Below are 18,260 nucleotides of genomic sequence, written 5' to 3'. Positions count from 1 at the left end.
CTTTTCACTTACTACATATTGGCAATCTTGTCTCATTTTCATAGAGATCTACTTCGTTCTTCTAAAATGCCCTTCTAACATTCCATTGTCTGAATGTACCATGATTTATTTTCTTCCCTAGCGTTTTGCTCAAATAACGCGACAAAGATATTGTATATCCTTGCAAGTATATCCATGGCGTCAATTCCTATTAGTGGAAATGCTGGACCAAAAGTGATGTGCACTTAAAATGGCAGTAGATACCCCCCCTCACGCCCCCCCCTTGCCCCACGCCCTCCAAAGCGGCTGCACTGATTTATGACCCCGGCAAAAACTATCATTCGGTAGTTTTTCAACTTCAAGATTTATGCCCATCAGGTGGCAGCCAGGCCCTTCACAATTTCATAGTTTTGATCTACATTTCTTTATTTGGCAATGAGAAATAAGCATATTTTTTACATGTTTGCTGGGTATTACTTTTTGTCTGTGAATTCTGTGTTCATATCCTTTGCTCTTTTTTCCCACTGGCTTGTTAGTCTTTTCCTACTGATTTCTAAGCATTCTTTCTAAGGCAGGGGAATCAGTCAGTGATTTCAGATCTTTCTGGCAGAGTTCTTCATACTGCACTGGAGCTCAGAGACTTTTGGCAGGGCCATCAGCTGAGAGGAGGCTGTTTTAAATCAATTGCAAGTTGAAAAGGGCTCTGAATAGGGTCATATCAGAGGAATAAGAAATGCATTCTAGGGCTCTGGTGGACTTGAGATAAACTGGGATAAAGGAAAGAAAGGACAGAGATGAGCCCAAAGTTTCTAACAGGAAACAGAATGGCTGGGGTAACCCTGACAGACTAGAAAGAAGAGCCAATTTGGAAGGGAAGACGATAATTCAATGCCGTAGTTACTGAGTTTGAAATAGTGCATCCTACAAGAGAAGACGATTTACAGGCCGTGTGAGACAGAGGACCCACCAGGAATTAGGCTGAGGCTTCTGGGAGTCCTCTCTAGAGAAGTGACAGCTGAAGTCACAGCGGAGATGAGCTCAGCGTGGAAGGGAAAGGAGGAGGAAGGCCCAGGACACCGACCTGAGGTTCACCCATGAGGAGGAAGAGCGACCAGCAAAGGAGACAAGTAAAAGACGTATCATATAAACCAAGAGAAGAGTGAGTTTCTAGAGCGGGGGTTAGCAAACTATGGCCAGCAGGCCAAATTTGGAAGCCAGCTTGTTTTTGTAAATAAAGTTTTATTGGAACACAGACATGCCCACTTGTTGATATATTGTCTAAGGCCATTCATGCCATGAGCGACTGGGACATGGACCCTGTGCCCCGCAAAGCCTAACACATTTACTAGCCAGCCCTTGATAGAAAAAGCTCATTCTAGAAGGAAAATTGTTGGTCAATATAGTCAAATGTTTCATGGAGTTAGGGAATGATTAGAAGTGGGGAAACAACACTGTTATTTAGAGAAATGTTTACTTTGTAAACTTTCTGTATTATATTGGAATTAGGAAAGGGCCTTTAAGGGCATATTTGGAAAAGCTGAATCATATACACACCAGAAAAAGCAGAGCAAGCCATTGGTTGGTAGCCAGAAAGAGCAGCAAGGGGGACAGTGGAATGCCCTCGCCCCAACTGCCCGTTCACACCCTCCATGTGGCCAGGGCTGAGCATCACCATGACCACAGGCATTAGAGCGGGAGGTCAGTCTCATCAAGGAAACTGTCATAGCAGTGGTATGCTGCTGGTAAATGTTTAATAACTGCCTCTCAAAAGATACTTGTAGCAATGTGCAGTAATTTCCATGGTGCGTGTGTTCCAGCTGGCAGAATGGCTGACAATGCAGCAGTCAGCTCACTCAAGCCATTACAAGCTGGCACCAACACAACAACTGGGTGTTGCAGCCACCGATGCTAAAACTGGGGGGTGGAGTACAGGGAGAGAAGAGCAGGACGTTCCATTCTTTAGGACCAAATCATGAGAGGCAAGAGATCATATCATGATAGTTAAGTAGAAGCGGCATGAACCTCAACGTTGATAAATGGTGAGAGAGAGAAGGAGAGGTGGGTTAAGAGTCAGCAGAAACAGAACAGAAACCCAGCTTCTGCTCGAGAATGGGCAAACAGCCAATTAAATCAAGACATCACAAGATTATTTAATATAATGAATGTATTAAATCATTATCAAGTCTTCTAAAAATTAGGATTCTATATAATCAAGTGCTTCTGAATATGCACGTGTATGTAAATATATATATAATTACGTGTACGTGCACAAGTGAATCATTCAGACACAGTACGCATTCAGTCATTTTGGCTGTTGAGGCCTAAAAACAATTGTATATTTCAGTGCTCATTGTGTTCATCACACTGACTTTGAAGTAGTTTCTGATCATTTTAATTATTATAATTAGTTCGGAATTATTAAAGATTAAAATACTTCCAAATAGTTATTTGTTAATTTTTCTAAATACCAAGAAAACTAAATGGTGTCTGTTTGTTCCAATATTTGATTAACCAAAGCAATTCATATTTTGAACCATGCAATAATAAAATTAACCACATATAGTCATTTGTGACTTCCAAAGAGTAAGATTTAGCTAGCCATTGGTGAAAGAGAATCTGTTTTCACCTATACTCTTTCAATGACGCTTTTAGTCATTCATACATCCACTCATCAAACCCTAGTGATTCCCTGGTATATACAAGGCAGGGTGTCGGGAGCTAAAAATAGTTTTCTTAGTGCTTGAGGGATTTTGTCCACTGAACAAATAACCTTCAACTAGTCTTTAAATAAAAGAAAAATTTTCTAGAGAGCAGAATTGGAGGAAAGGTAAGGGGTAAAATACTCTGTTCATTTCTTCTCTGCTCACTTATTGTTTTTGCTTCTCCTTGCTCTAGGAAGCAAGGTCATAATTCACTGCCACAGAGTACCCACGCTTATCTTCCAGAGCATTCTTCCTGAAAAATGGCACTTATGCTTTATGTGACTGTGACTGAATGGCTGTCTTCCTTTCTGAGTGAACAGGGAAGCCTTCTTGGGTGGGATGGAAAATACATTTCTATTCTTAGCATTATTAATTCTAATTCAGGAGGGCACAAAGAAAATGCCACTTCCCTCTGCGCCCTTAGGATGTGCATGCAGGGGAGACAAGAATTAAATAATGAACAGGTCCCAAACAAAGCCATTTGATGCTTGGCACTGAGATTTCCTTCTGTTTCTCAATGCTACTAAAACCCCACAATGAGGTTTGTAATTTTATTCTTTGGAAAATGGATTCCTGTAAGCTTTTAGCAGTGAGAATTGCCCAATCTTATGAAATATTCTTTTTTCCCCCCTCAAGCCCTTCTGGTAACACAGACCAGATTTCTAGATGTCCTACTGGCAGCCGACCTTTTCTCGTGAACTCCAGTCAGTGGCCAAGGGAGAGAAGCATCAATGCTTTCAAACCTCTTTTCTATGCCTGCAAGCAAAAATTTTACAGCGTTTCTCCTTGATATGAAATCTCTGCTTGGACATCTGGCTTCACAGCGAGGAACTTTCAATACACTAGCTTCAAAGAAAGGGCTTAGCCCTGGTGGTGCAGTGATGGCAGGAGAATGTTCCACAGTCTTTCTATAGAAGTATTTCTAACAGTTTCCCCCAGTGAACTTCTGTGAGTTGAGAAGAGAGTGCTAACTAACGTTTAGATAACTTGGCTTCAGTGTACAGCCTTTCAGGGGCCTTTCCCTGGAGCATACAAATTATGGCCTCAGATAATTTATACAAGGTGTAGGGTATTTTATTAGAAGCTGCCTAATCAGGCAAAATATATCACTGTTACCACAAGACCTAAGTTATTTTCGCATATCTGCTTATAGCATCACAAAATATTTACAAGCTTGCTGCCATCAGTAAAATAATAAAGTGACATTATTAGTTTTCAGAGCCTTGATTTATGAGGGAACATCATTTATTTATTTATTCAGCATATTTCTAGCCCTTCCATTGAACCAAACATTGTGGTAAATGCTTGCTTTTAAGAAGCTTAGAATCTAGTTGGCGAGAAAGAGAACTTGTTGGTTAATCAAAACACAGTTCACAATCTCCTATCTGCAATCCTGATGTCCAAAGATCCTCTGAAAACTGCGAATTATTTCTGAGAGGTTGTGGTTAACTTGCGAGACAACAAAACCTGACTGATGATGCAAGGGTGTGTAGTCTCCACCTGTTCCCCTTATTGGGGATATTCATGCGTTTCCCCGTGTGTTTGTATGTGTGGGTACAGGGTGTTGTCCCACACGTCCTGGGGGATGAGGTGTAGGTACCATATCACCTTCCTAGAATCTGCAGATTCTGAGGTGCAGCACACACCCCACCCCCAAGGTTTTGGGTAAGGGGTTGCGGACCAGCAGTAAAGTGCAGTGAAAACTTCACCACAGGAATGAACACAGCGGGTACAAGCCTCTTGTTCTGACACTTCACAGAAGAGATGACATTTACACCTTGAGGGAAAGACTTTCCTCAGAGTTCCTGGGGTCACAGAGAGCACGGCACGGCGGGCGAGGACTGACCGTCGATGAGGGAGAGAGAATGGCAAGGTGTAGGCCAGCAGTTCTCAAAGGCTTTAGTGTCTGGACCCCTTTACACTCTTAAAAAATAAAGAACCCCAAAGAGGTTTTGGTTATCTGGATTATGTATCTATTGATATCTACCATATTAGAAATTAAAACTCAGGAATATTAAAACATGTGTTTATGAATTCATTTAAAAATAACAGTAGTCAAACCATTATGTGTGAACATAGATATCCTATTTTTTAATACAAAATAATTATTTTTCAAAGCAAAAAAAATTAGTGAGAGGAGTGGCTGTTTTATATTCTTGCACATCTTTCTAATGCCTGGCTTAACAGAAGGTGGGTGAATTCTCCTATCTGCTTGTGCATTCAATGTCTTGCAACATGTTGGTTGGGCCGAAGTGTAGGAAGACTAGTCTCACACAGATATAATAAGTTACTGGAAGAGAGAGGGATATTTGTACCCTTTTCAGATAGTTGTCAATATTCCTTGTGACTACATTAAAACTTGACAAACTATAGCTTCTTAAAAGCTAGTTGCAACGTAGAATCTGAAACTCTATCAGTGAACTCTGTATGCGGTTACAGTAAAATCTATTGGTCTCTTGTACTTTGAATGGACACTTACCCATGCATGGTTTTGTAACATCAGGTATCCGACATTTGGAAAACAGTGGTTCAGTGAGTTATTTAATCTTCCAAATGTTGATACATTTCATTATCTCCTTCCCCCTTTCCTCTCATTCACATCCTTAGTCATACCACTGATCTTATCAGAAAAATCTAAGTTTTGAGACGCTGTCAAGTTTACAATGAGGGTACAAGTTTTCCAAATTTCTAATTTTTGCTTAAAAGCTCCGATTTTATCGTTATAGTTAGTTGTCCTTGACATGTCAGGCTCACTTCCTTCATTTTTAAGAAAACTTTTGCTAGAATCTCAAATCTGAATAAGTATAGCTTGCCTGTCAATCATTCTTTCCAAGTGACTTGAGATCAGATCAGACTCAAACAAACGCTGAACCGCTTTTCCTTGAGACAACCATCCTACTTCAGCATGCAGAAGTGCTTTATGTGGACTTCTTATTATATTAAAAAGATGTGTTCTCCAGGGTTGAGATTGCTTCCTTTTCTAGAAGCATGACTACGAGTATTGTGGTGGTGAAGAAAACAATGACGACTGGCAGAGTTCAGTGTCAATGGCTTGTTGTACGCAAAGACACCAGCAGTTTTACCCACCGCTGCTTTTCATCAGTGCAAATGTGAACACCGTGAAAAAGGCAAGTGACATCTTCATGTGATTATGAAAATAGGTTTGACACCTGAAAGGTCTCAGAGACCCACACCAGTCTGAGGACACCACCTTGATAACCGCTGGTTTAGATCATGAAGTGTTTCATATGCCATGCTGGGAAGGGTGACTTTAGCCTGCAGCCAATGGAAAGCGACTGGTGGATTTTAAGTAGCAAACCACATGCTCTGTATTTTAGAAAGGTCACTTTATCAACGGTGCGAGGGACAGATTTAAGAGTATTGAGCTAGGGCAGTGATTCTACCCAGGGAGGATCGTAATGGGCGAGGTCGAAGATGATGGAAGTCTGACTAAGAAGGTAGGAACTAGTGACTGGAGAATGGGGTGTGAGTTTGGAGATATTCCGGCATTATTTCTAGGGATTGACCTAAGAGAGACGAGGGAGGGGAAGAATTCGTTCAAGGGGACTTCCAGAATCCAACTGGAGTGACTGGGTGGGTGACGATGGTGCTTGAATTCAGATAATCAATACAAGAAGAAGAGGTTGGGAGTAAAACAAGGGTGGGAGGACGATAAATTCAGCTGACGGTATGTCTTGTTTGAGCAGCTTATGGGCTGTCCAAGTGAAAATGTGTAATAGTAATTAGAAACGTGGGTTGAGAGCTCAGAAGAAATGTCTGGGTGGAGGTGGACATTCAAACTTCATTTGCGTGGATACTTTCATGAAGGGGGGGATCGTCTAGGGACAGCGCAAATAGAGAAAACAGAAGGGGTCTTGAGTAATGCCGGTGTTGGGAAGAGGAGACAGGGCATGGGGATGATGAAGAGGGTTCAGAATGGTGGATGAACCGGGTAAGTGCTGCAGGGGGGTGGGGAGTGTTTAGGGACGATACGGCGGATTAAGTCATTGCTCCTAGATGTGCATGGTCTCTCCGTAGAGTGGGTCTATCATTTCCCTGCCCACTGAGGTGAATGGGGATGAGGCTGAGGCCGCAGAGATTGTTTTCCTACCAATCCGTTTGCAATCCTGTAATCCACCACGAGGAGGGCACCCCAGACAGCTATTAGTCCAAGGAGACTGTGCAGACATGTGGAGTCAGGCCTGAACCCAATCTACAACCTGGAGTCAAACCCAGCCAATCTACAGCCTGCATCTGAGCTACGCCGGTGATCTATAGACATGTTGCGAGAAAAATAAATGTTTGTTACTATAAGTCACTGAGTTTGGGGATCGTTTCTTATGTAGCATTATTGTGGCAATAGTTGACTAACATAGGTTCCTTGCTAAATGTTATAAGGAGTCAAACAGACTTCTAAAGTTAGATGGTAGACTGAATTTCCTTCTTCTGGCACCAAACGAAGTGAGTAAATGACAATAGAAACTAGCAAAAGTGCACTAATGGTATATGTAATGGTAGACATAATACAAAAAAAAAAAAAAAAAAAGCCAAATAAACCCTCAAAGTCCTGTGCTCAAGGAAAGAAACATGATTCTGGAGCGCACTAGAGAGTTGCACAGTGACTCAACTTCAAAATCTGCCAATGTCCCCGAATCATCATTTTGTTATCAAAATCCTGAGAATCTTCATTAATATCACGCAATTTGGAGAGAAGAAAACTGTGAGTAGCCTCATCTTTTTCCTCTTCCGATTGAGAGAAGTAGAAATGGATGTGGTGGAGAAACAGGTAAGTAGCAGGGCTATCTGTCTCTGAGGGATGTGAGGGTGCCAGCACGTCAGAAATACACACCAAATCGGGATAGTTCAAAGCCCAGAGGGATGGATATGAATGACCTCTTACGTTTACATAGTGAGAACCCTGGAACGAAGGGAGAACAGCCGGCCCAACCAGGCTGCACATGTCTCTACTCCAGCTCTTCCTCCCCTTCCCTCAGGTTACAGAAAATGCGGACACACCACACATCAATTTTTGCTTAAAGAGAAGAGAGAATCACTAAGTTTCAGAAACATTTGCTATTGATGTCTAACGTTTAGAGGTATCCTGGTTAATAACTGAACTTATCTTGATTCATCTATTAAACTTATATGACAAAAACTTTCTTCAGAAATCCCTCAGAAGAAGCAAAGCATCTACACAGGGGACAAGTTAGTCTTGGCCCCCCCCAACCCCCCGAAACATTAAATGCTACATGAGCAATGTGTACAGTTCTCACGGAAACACATGTAAAGAAGAACACTGTTCCCCTCTAATATGTCATTCAAACATAAAGGTTAATTGGCAGAAATTGTTAGACAAGAAAAAACTCAGGGATGACAGTACCATGAATCTTGAAGAAACTGCTTTCCCATGAAACCCAGCCAATGAAGAACCGAATCAGAGTAAAAAGTTTGGGAATGAAGTTGATACAGTACGCGCAACATCCACTAGAGACAGCATGAGTGAAAAGTAAAGGTTATGGTGAAAGACAAATTATAAATATCATAAACCTGGACAGTGTAAAAATAATAATAATACCCCAGGCAGAAGGTGGTAAGGAGGGGTGATGGGCTCAAGTACGAGCATATTAATGTACTCATTGTTCAGCCAAAAATCAAATTCTGTCCAAAAGTTCAACAGTTCTTTCTGTTTCACTCTAGTTTCTTTCATCTGTTGAATTTAAGCAAAATTAACTTAAATGATTTTTTTCTACACTAAATAAAAATACAGACTCTAAAGTTTTATCCCTTTTTGTAAGTCTATCTGGCTTTCCTTCTCTTTTTCCCTTATATCTGAAATGCTGTTCACCCTAATGCTGTGATAGGGATTTCTGGGTGATGGGATTTGGGGTGACTTTAAGTATTTTTACCCCCCCCCCCGCATTTTAAATTATTGATGAGCATATGCTATAATCCATTTTTACAAAAACAACAGAGAAGATTTTCTTTAAAAAAAAAGATGTCTGTAAATATGCCACAATGTTAATTAACGATGTTGATCCTGAGTGGTAGGAATATAGATGTATTTTCTTCTTTGTACTATTTTGTACAGGTAAGGAATGAATGGGAGATGAAAACGGGACATTTAGCATAACCAACTGTGGTGGATTGAAGATGGCCTCATAACCTCTGCCACTGAGAGGTGATGGCTGTTTCCCTCCCTGTGGTTCTGGGCTGGCCCTGGGACTTGTCTTGACCAATAGAATGTGCTGGAAGTGCCACTGTGAATCCGCCTATGGTAGCCTTAAGTGCCGTGCAGGTCTGCCTTCACCTCTTGGAACATTCCCTCTTAGGCGCCAGCTTCCATGGAAAAAGTCTGACCACCCAGAGAGCGAGGTCACATGCAGAGGGCCCGGGACCATCTTGGATGTTGCAGCCCCAGCCACGCTTCCTGCTGAATGTCACCCCATGAGCGGCTCCAGCCAACGCTACACATTGAGCAGAACCACCCAGCCCATCCCTGCCTGCATTTCTGATACAAAGAAGTATGGGCACATAACATGGTTATTGCTTTAAACCACCACGTTTTGGAGTGGTTTGTTATGCAGCAAAGACAGCTCTTTTTAGAAGCTTGACTTGGAAGGTAAGGAATAAACTAAAGCAGTAAGTAAGTGATAAAGAGGATTTTTCCCCCCCTCTCAACTCTTTAAGATAGGGTATATATGACAGCATAAAAGATCCACTCAGAAGAATGCATTTGTTTTGATAACTCTCTCACACTCCAGGAACTCTGTTCTGTGAAAGATCTCACTTCCTCATTTCTTAGCAAGGATCCTGCCTGCTTATTGGCCTTGCAACTAACTGCCTTTCTCTTACTGTCCACTGGATGCCTTTGGCTGGTGGCTCCTCCCTTTTTACCAAACAACGTTTATTGTTTCTTATTGTAAAAGTGATGTTATAATTTAAAATATAGAGCTAAGATAAAAGAATAAAGTTACCACAAATTCCACCACTCAGAGGTATCCACCAGTAAAATTTTGATACGGTTCCAGTCATTTTTCTCTTTATAGGTACTTTTATTTGCAAAAATGACCTCATATGTACAAAATGTTCTGTGAACTGCATTTTCATTGAAAACTATCTTGTGAACATTTTCAATATCCTTAACTATCTCCTTCTCCAAAATCATTTTCAATATTGCATAGTTTTTAGTTTATGTGCTAAAAATAAAGTATAGAAAGGAGATAGAAAATGCTGGTATTGTGGCAGCCAAGCACGATAAGAGCTCAAGAAATACGTATTGGATAAATGAATGAGTGCTGGAATGAACATCTGTTTGGCTAAAGCTCAGTGCAACTCTTTCATTGCTGCCTCAGGGCAAGTTCTGGAAATGAGTCAAGGGCTAGTAGCAATGGATATAGCCAAATTATCCTCCAGAAATGTTTTATCAAGTTATACTACGCCAGACTGGTGGCCCTGTGAGTGAGTGGATTAGTAGATTACTTCCCACGTCAACCTGGTTTGGTGGTTGCCAGAGGGTAAGGGGGGTGGGTGGTGGGTGGTGGGAGATGAGGGTAAGGGGGATCGAATATATGGTGATGGAAGGAGAACTGACTCTGGGTGATGAACCACAATGGGATTTATAGATGATGTAATACAGAATTGTACACCTGAAATCTATGTAATTTTACTAACAATTGTCACCTCAATAAATTTAATTAAAAAAAAAAAAAGAATTACTTTAAGGAAAGCCCTATGTACCCACGGAAACACTGCAAGCTCTGGCAGAGTGAATACTAGGTTTGCTTTCATCCCCATTCTCCATCCCCAGCTTGAGAGCTCAGGTCCTCATCAACTCAGAAAGTGGCGTCAAGTACCTTTCACAGTTAGGAATGCACACTCTTTTTATAGAACTATTTACAACTAGTATTTAAATACAGTAATATTTAATGTTTCAAAATATTAGGTACATCCGAGCTTATTTTAATATATATGCAGACAAACGTATTTGGCTTCAGAAAACCACATACAAGTCTCACAGTGACTGTGTGTCTCTCTCTGTGTATGTCTATCTATGTATCTGTATGTTTAAAACGCTCCAGTATAATTAGAACCTCCATTTCAAACAACTGTTGCAAAAGTGCTATTATGATCAGGCCGACAGAACATGAGAGAGGACATCCAGGCTCACTTTTGCACTTGGTCACTGACTCACTTTCATACACGGAACGTAGAGACTGAGGTATCAGGTGTAAGAGTTAATAGCTGAGGCTTTCAAGGCAAAAAGCCTGTGACTGGGACATGGCTCTGCCGGTCGTTTCGCAGCGTGACCTTGGGCTAGTCTTTTAACCTCAGAGCCTCAGTTTTCCCATTTGTAAGATGGGGATGATAGGTCCTCAGACAGATCACTGTAAGGCTTGAATGCCGTAATGGAACACGAGATGGATGAGACTTTGGCAGAGAGCCTGGTACATAATACATGGTGAATAAATATCAGCTATTATATCTATTTTTTTTGTGTGTGTGTGACATAACCTGAAAAAAAAGAAGGCAATGAGTGCTAATGAATTAATTATCAGTTAGTAAAAATCAAAAAATACCATTCACTTCATACATAATCTAAGTGAGTTAAGCAAACTGAACTATAGCTTGTCTACATTATAATTTTAATTATTTTCAGGTCCCTGTGGTACCTATGTTTTGGAGGTCATAAATATATATATTATATGTTGGAATATATTTTATATGTATGTTTATACACAAACACACACATACTGCCATCTTTTAAATTCAGCTTCTATTATTTGGTGGAAATTACTTTGTTGGAAATTAGGATCAGAATGGTTTTCCCTTTCAACAGGTAAATGGATTAAAACCGCAAAAATAAATAATTAAAAATAGGCAGTTACATTCATTATACTTCTTTCAAGATTTTTTTACTCTTTAAGAAACAATACAAGAAACTATGTGGTTATGAATTTACGTTTTTCCTTTTTGCTTCTATTGGGATTCAATTATTTATTTAAAATTTGGAAATTACCTACCACTTGGTATTTGGACATCACTGGAAAAGAAATTCACTTAAAATGAAAGTTTTATAGAACTAAAAGAATTTAAAGTATTCAACTCAGTTCATGCAAAGCAAAACAGTTATATAGATCGATGAGTACTTCCTGTGCATTTATACATGAAAAGAGCTTCAAAGATTTCTCTAAATTACCAAAATATGAAAAGGAAGCATCTTTTTTTGTCTCACATTGAATATGGGGGGGGGAGGAAGCTCACGGATGGAAATATATAGCGAAAATCTCATTAATAACAAAGTAAGTCCTCTCCTCTAAAGTGAGGAGGCTGCCTATAACGGCCTCCCTAGGTGTTGTCCATATCTTAAGGTTTTTTATTCTATTCAGTGTTATCCAGGCTTCAAGGGTACATGTAAAAGTCACTTACGTTAATACTAACTTTCCCCGAAATTACTGGGATGGCCTATAATGGGCTATAGAAGGGAATGATGGAGGGGTTTGGCAGAAAAGGTCAGTGATAAAACACAAATGTTTCTTTTATTTTTCTTTGCTTTGTATGATTACTCTAAATGCTTTAAGCATTGTTATAACACAGTAAAATCACTGAAAAATAATCTTTTGCTGGGAATTCTTTAAAACTTTTTTTTGTTCTCTTTTAAATCTTATTTATAAAGGTTTCCAGATGCTTATCCTCACAGATTAAACACAGCATGGTGTAGACACTTACAATAATATTCGCTGCTAGGAAGCCAAGAAAAAAACCACTTTGAGATCTAACTGCCTATCACCTAAAGAATCAGAGTCCAGGGAATTTTCTGTTGCTGTTAAAGGTGTGATTCTCTGAAGCCATTTGGAAACAACCGAGGTTCTCAGCAGCAACTCATCTACCCTGTACTGTGTCAAAGCACATCAAATGGCTGGCATTCCAAACCTCAAACAGGTTATTTCTCATTATGCGAATACATAATGAAAGGATGTGGGCAAAGACGAGAATGTAAATTGGAAGCTGACTTCTGAAGTTATTAACCAGCAGTCCTGGGCTAGAGCAGTCATTCTAATTTCAAGAGACAGTTCCAAAGTGGTTCTCAAGAGAGAGGACAGGGTATTTTTCAAATATTTGTTCAACGTGAATGGACTAGGCTTGCCAAAAATGACTTTTTATGCTGGCATGTGATCTCTGAGAGGGAAATCAGCCTGAGTCACTGGATACATCAAAGGTAGAGTCCGGTGAATGGAATTACTGCAGGCTGTGTGAACAAGCCAAATACCTGCATTCATCTGCCCACTGCTGGGATTTTGGCCCTCCTTTTAATTACATTAAAGCAGCTGGTACCACTGGTTACTGAAGTCTTCAGATTACCTTGATTGCTCGGTCATTATCTCTAATCAGCTGCTGTTTCTCATCTTCAAACTTCTGTATAACATCCTGCAGCCGCCTTTCTGCAGCACGCCGCTGCTGGCTGTTTTCCTCTTTCAGAGAGGAAATGGTTGTCTGAAGTTCTGCTATGATCTAAAATGAAAACAGCATGCTATAACTTCACATTCTTCAGTGAGAGGCATCTATTTTATATGTATTTATGCTTAACAAAAGAATGGATTTGGCAAAACTCTATTCAACAAACTAAACATTTTCAATTAACATATCACACACTCTAATGCATGAAATTCCACACAATAAAAGACTGTAATAAAACTGTGAGTGGTGAAGAATTGCTGAACCAAATATATTTGGAAGACATTTCCACTATAACATTCCACAATATTTACTCATCAGAAGAACATCTGTGATCTCAAAAATATGAAACACGTCAGATTTTATTTTACTGAGAAATAGACTTATTAGAATGAAAAAAGCTATTTTGCCTTTCATAATACTTTGCACTGTAATAAGCAAAGAAAATAACAGAGTTCATTCTTCATAGTTACCTAATTCTACACAGTGATTCTTGAGTATTCACTAATTTTTGTGCATTGGGCTAAGCACTTTAAGTTCCTATGTCATTTACTACTGGGAGACAAGCATTATTGTCACCTCTCTTTTATGAATGGAGAAACAGAGGCATAGAAAGAGGTCCCACATTTTACGCTGTTGAAGATGACATCCCACCAAGGAAACAGGTAGGATTTGAATCCACAGCCAGATGAATTGCTGCACTAATCGGTGTCTCTAACTAGTCTACTTTGTTTTTCATTTAAACAAGGTTTGACAATGAAGAGTTTATTCTGACATAGTTCCAAATAGGTTGCTTTCTTCCTAAGTGATATCTATCCATGAAAGTTATTTGGGTCCAAAAAGTGTAATTTCAGAGGTTCCTGTCATCGTCTCTATATTTCAGAATCAGTTCTCTCCATAACTTGGTTCCCACCCAGTTCCCCAATCATCTGATGAAGGACCTTTGAATTTACTGGGCTTACTAACAGCCTTGCTTTTGCTCTGGTTTGGATGTATCCACTTCCTTTCAAATTCAATAGTGGTGACTTTTTAACAGCAGGAAATGGTTGTTTCTTCTAATAAAAGAAAGAACCTGAGTCTTTGGTTGGAATCTAATTCTTTTTGTTCTACGGGATGATGGTGGTTGGTGAGAAACATTGGACAAGTTATCGTTTCCGAGCTTAGTTTTTCCAACTATTATTTGATGACAACCACTGTATTTAGAGGTGAGCAAAACTAAATTACAGCACTATAAGGAAATAAATAGAAACTTCCTGGAGTCTCCCAAAAGCTAAGTCCTGGAAAAATATTAGTTGTTGCTAGTGACATAAATAATAACATATTTACAATAAAATATGGAGTATTTATGCTTTTAGAAGTGAGCAAACATGCTGTAACAAAGTTTCACATTTAGATTTGTAAATAATCAAATATTAATACAACTGAGAAATAAAGACAAAAATACTTAATAGCAGTAAGTTAATATTTTTAAATGCAAACTTGAACTTTCTTCTATGGGTAGAGGAATTCATTTACTGAGAATGAAGACGTTGTCATCTGTTTTTTGAATTTTGATTAAATGTTTCCAATCTAGCATCAATTCCATTAATCCTCACAGCACTTATAGGAAATAGGGAAGGTTAAATTCTTATAGTAAGTGTCAAAATCCGAGGCACAGAATAATCAACTCACTCACAGTCACAGAGCAAGAGGAGCCAGAGATAAGAAAGAGCCAGATTTCCTTGGCTCAACATGAAACTTAAGATTGGTATTTTATAAGAACACGGAGCCAAATAGTAAAAATAACTTACTCTTTTAATGACTATTGCAGTGTTCAAGTTGATTAAATTACAGTTTTGTAGAAGTGGTAAGTTTAATTCTATAATGTGTTCTCTGTGTGTGTGTGTGTGTGTGTGTGTGTGTGTGTGTGTTAGTTCTCTGCAATTTTATCACATGTATAGATTTATATATCCACCACCACAACCATGCAATACATTTTTAAAGTACAAAGTGATTTTGTTTCTTTAAAAGATAGTAAGATTTATGGGGCAGCCGGGTTAGCTCAGTTGGTTAGAGCACGATGCTCTTAACACCAGGGTTGCAGGTTCGATCCCCACATGGGCCAATGTGAGCCGTGCCCTCCACAACTAGATTGAAACAACTACTTGACTTGGAGCTGGTGGGTCCTGGAAAAACACACTTAAAAAGAAATAAAAGTAAAAAAAAAAATCACTTTGTATAAAAATAAATAAATAAATAAATAAATAAATAAATAATAGTAAGATTTAGATTAGCTTTATAACTGACTGGAGATAAAAATATTTTGAGGTTCTTCAAATGACCACGAGGACATGAAACAGGGATCTCTCATTTTCAGAAGATTTATGACAATAGTACATCAAAAAGAAACCAATGCGGGTTTTTGAAGAAACTACAGCAAAGTCCAGGATGTTCTGAGGACAGCATCCTTGCTTTTGGGTGGAAAATGACACATTACGTTCTTCGGGGGGATAATGAGATTCTTTGGGGGAAATAATGAGCATCTCTATGAGAAGTTATTTTGAAAACTTATAAAGACAATATAGGGAGGGTGTCAAAACACTAAGGTGAGACACCTTGAATAGATAAATAGATAAACTGGTAGATAGACAGGGTCTCTCTCTGATGGAGAGAGAAATGGCTAAAATACGGATAATTTTTAAAAACAGATTTGAGATTTACTTGAAGGTTGAAAACTAATCATACTAACTAGATTGATGTGCTTTAGGTAAGGAACAAAACTAGGCTGCAGATATGGAGTATAAAACAATAATTTCATCTTAGCTCAGCACACATAACTAGGACTCAATAAATATTTAAGTAGTGGAACTATAATCATAATACACTAAAAAAAAATACCTGAAATATTATATGGAGATAATCCAGCCTTTTCATAGAATAATAATGTAAAAAGTTTCTGAGAGAAATGAAAACTAACCTACACAATGATAATCAAACCCCACAAGTTTTCATTGAATCATAATTAAAAACCATAAGACAAAATACCACCATTCAACAAAATGTTTACCCTGTATTAGCTTCAGAGAAAGAACTCATTAGAACATTTCCATATGAATATTAAAAATTAATATTTTGGGAAGGAAAAGGAGAGCAATTTGGAGCTGATGCTGTAAGCAACCTAACTCATGAAAACTATAATCGATACTAATTATTGTGAAGTAATTAAGACTTTGCATAAATGTTAGTGATCTCAGTAAATCTTAAACGTAACAGGATTCTAAATACAAGTTAAGATTTCATCTTTAACTCATTCTATTGTTTTTCAGGTCATAGTACAGTTTGAGATTTTTATAAAGCTCTTCTTTAAAATACAATAGACAGGGCATACTTGGGAAGGTGTGTGAACACTGCCTCATAAAATCAGTGGAAGAGTGGCTCCTCGGCACCGTTTGCATTCTGGGTGGCCACTCTGGAGCGTGACATGAAGGCTGGGGGGCAGGTGTCAGGTCTGCGGGAGAGGGCGTGGGGAGGCGGCCCTGGCAGTGGGTGGGCACTGCTGGCATTCCAGCTTCAGTATTCTCCACAACTACCTGTACTTTGACAAATGGCCACCAAGTGAGTCAGGTGAGTGGGAGAAAACCGCATTAAAACTGAAAGGCAAGGTTAATATGTAATATTAAGATAAGAAGAATAAATATGTGATTCTGATAGGATGATATTTGGGAGTGTGCCCAGAGATGATGCAAACATGCCATCGTGAGGAACGTGAGAATCCCACGAGGGGCACAGTCCTGGGTATGACAACGGACTGTGTACATGGTCTATTATTAGGTCCTAAAAGCTTGATTAAATCTTAAAGATTAAGTAACTCCCTTTAAGGGAAAAAAATATTTAAAATATTATCCAAATTTAACCGGATGATCTGGGTACCAATGCATTCATTAGTAACGCATTTACCTTATTACTTTTTTAGAGAGAGAGATTTTTAAAAACCTAACAAACAGTTAAGCAACTTTGCTTCTGGCATTCTCTTCAGCTTAGCTATGAGTTAGAGGTTCCAGGAAACTATCACTGGACAACAGAAAACGTCAATTCACCGTTCTGTTTTATAATGTTCATTTTTAAATACTGTATTTCTCTGAACTGACTTGATTGTCAACCACTGTTTCTCGTATTTAAAGATGAGCAAACAAAACATTATCAATGTGAGGCTGTCATCCTGCCATTTACGAGAAGGATGGATTATGTTTTATGATGTCATTATACCCTTTCTAAGATTTTTTTTTCTTTTTTGGTGTTGCACTGTCCTTTCACTTATGAAATGATGGTTATAGTACATGATACTAGTTGTTACTAATTGGTTTTTCCTCCTTCTCCTCCTCTTCCTCCTCCTTCTTCATGTTTTTACTTGTGAAAATATTTAGCAACCCTTTGCCTCTCCAAATTTTGGAGGGAGATTTTTATCAATTCTTAAATACCCAACAATAAAAAGTTAAAAATAAATAATTCCTTGATCTTTCCATGCCTTTTTTATTCCTCACTCCCTCCTTTCCTTTCTCTGTTGCAGTTTTAATACTACTATTAAAAGAGCTAACAATCATTAAATGCTTTGCTAGGTGCTTTGCTCTGTACTAAGCACTTTTTTGGCATTGTGCTACTTAATACTTAAAACTAGCCTATGAAGTAAGTCTTACTCCCCCATTTTACAAATGAGGAAATTGAATTCCAGAGCAGGCAGGTAACTTGCTCAAGGTCATGTAAGTGGTAGGGCTGGTATTCAAATTCATGTCGGCTGGACTCCAAAGCTTAGGCTTTCTTCCACACTAACTTAGATTTAATTTGCTCTAATATGAACTAATCAGGCTTCTTCATACATTCCTTTAGATAAACTTAAATACTCCTGTTTACACTCTCATTATTTAAGCATTTTTTTGTTAGTTATCTTATATCTCACTTTCGGTCTGCCTCCCCCACTTAACATAAAGCAAAATAAGCAAAATGAAAGAGTATGCCAGCAGAGGATTTTCCATGTCTTAGTTTAAACTTTAACTTTTGGAGTAATAAGATTTTTTTTGATTATAAGAATCTTTCTCAGTGGATTAAAAAGGATATTTCCCATGTTGTTTCCTTAAGGAAGTCCTGCAATAA

At 38.8% G+C, this 18,260-nt stretch overlaps 1 protein-coding gene across 4 annotated transcripts in view; it reads right to left on the bottom strand.

The window, feature by feature from the left end:
• Positions 1-18,260, bottom strand: part of CEP112 (centrosomal protein 112) — a 336,631-nt gene that overhangs the window by 69,083 nt on the left and 249,288 nt on the right. For all 4 annotated transcript variants that reach the window (XM_088802335.1, XM_088802333.1, XM_088802332.1 and 1 more), the window contains one exon: positions 13,041-13,190. In XM_088802335.1, the coding sequence (XP_088658461.1) occupies positions 13,041-13,190 (150 nt within the window). The remainder of the gene's footprint in view (positions 1-13,040; positions 13,191-18,260) is intronic.

Source organism: Rhinolophus sinicus, chromosome 12, assembly GCF_057876585.1.
Source record: "Rhinolophus sinicus isolate RSI-liver-muscle chromosome 12, RSI-T2T, whole genome shotgun sequence".
Lineage (NCBI taxonomy): Eukaryota > Metazoa > Chordata > Mammalia > Chiroptera > Rhinolophidae > Rhinolophus > Rhinolophus sinicus.
This window is presented reverse-complemented; position numbering and strand designations above follow the sequence as displayed.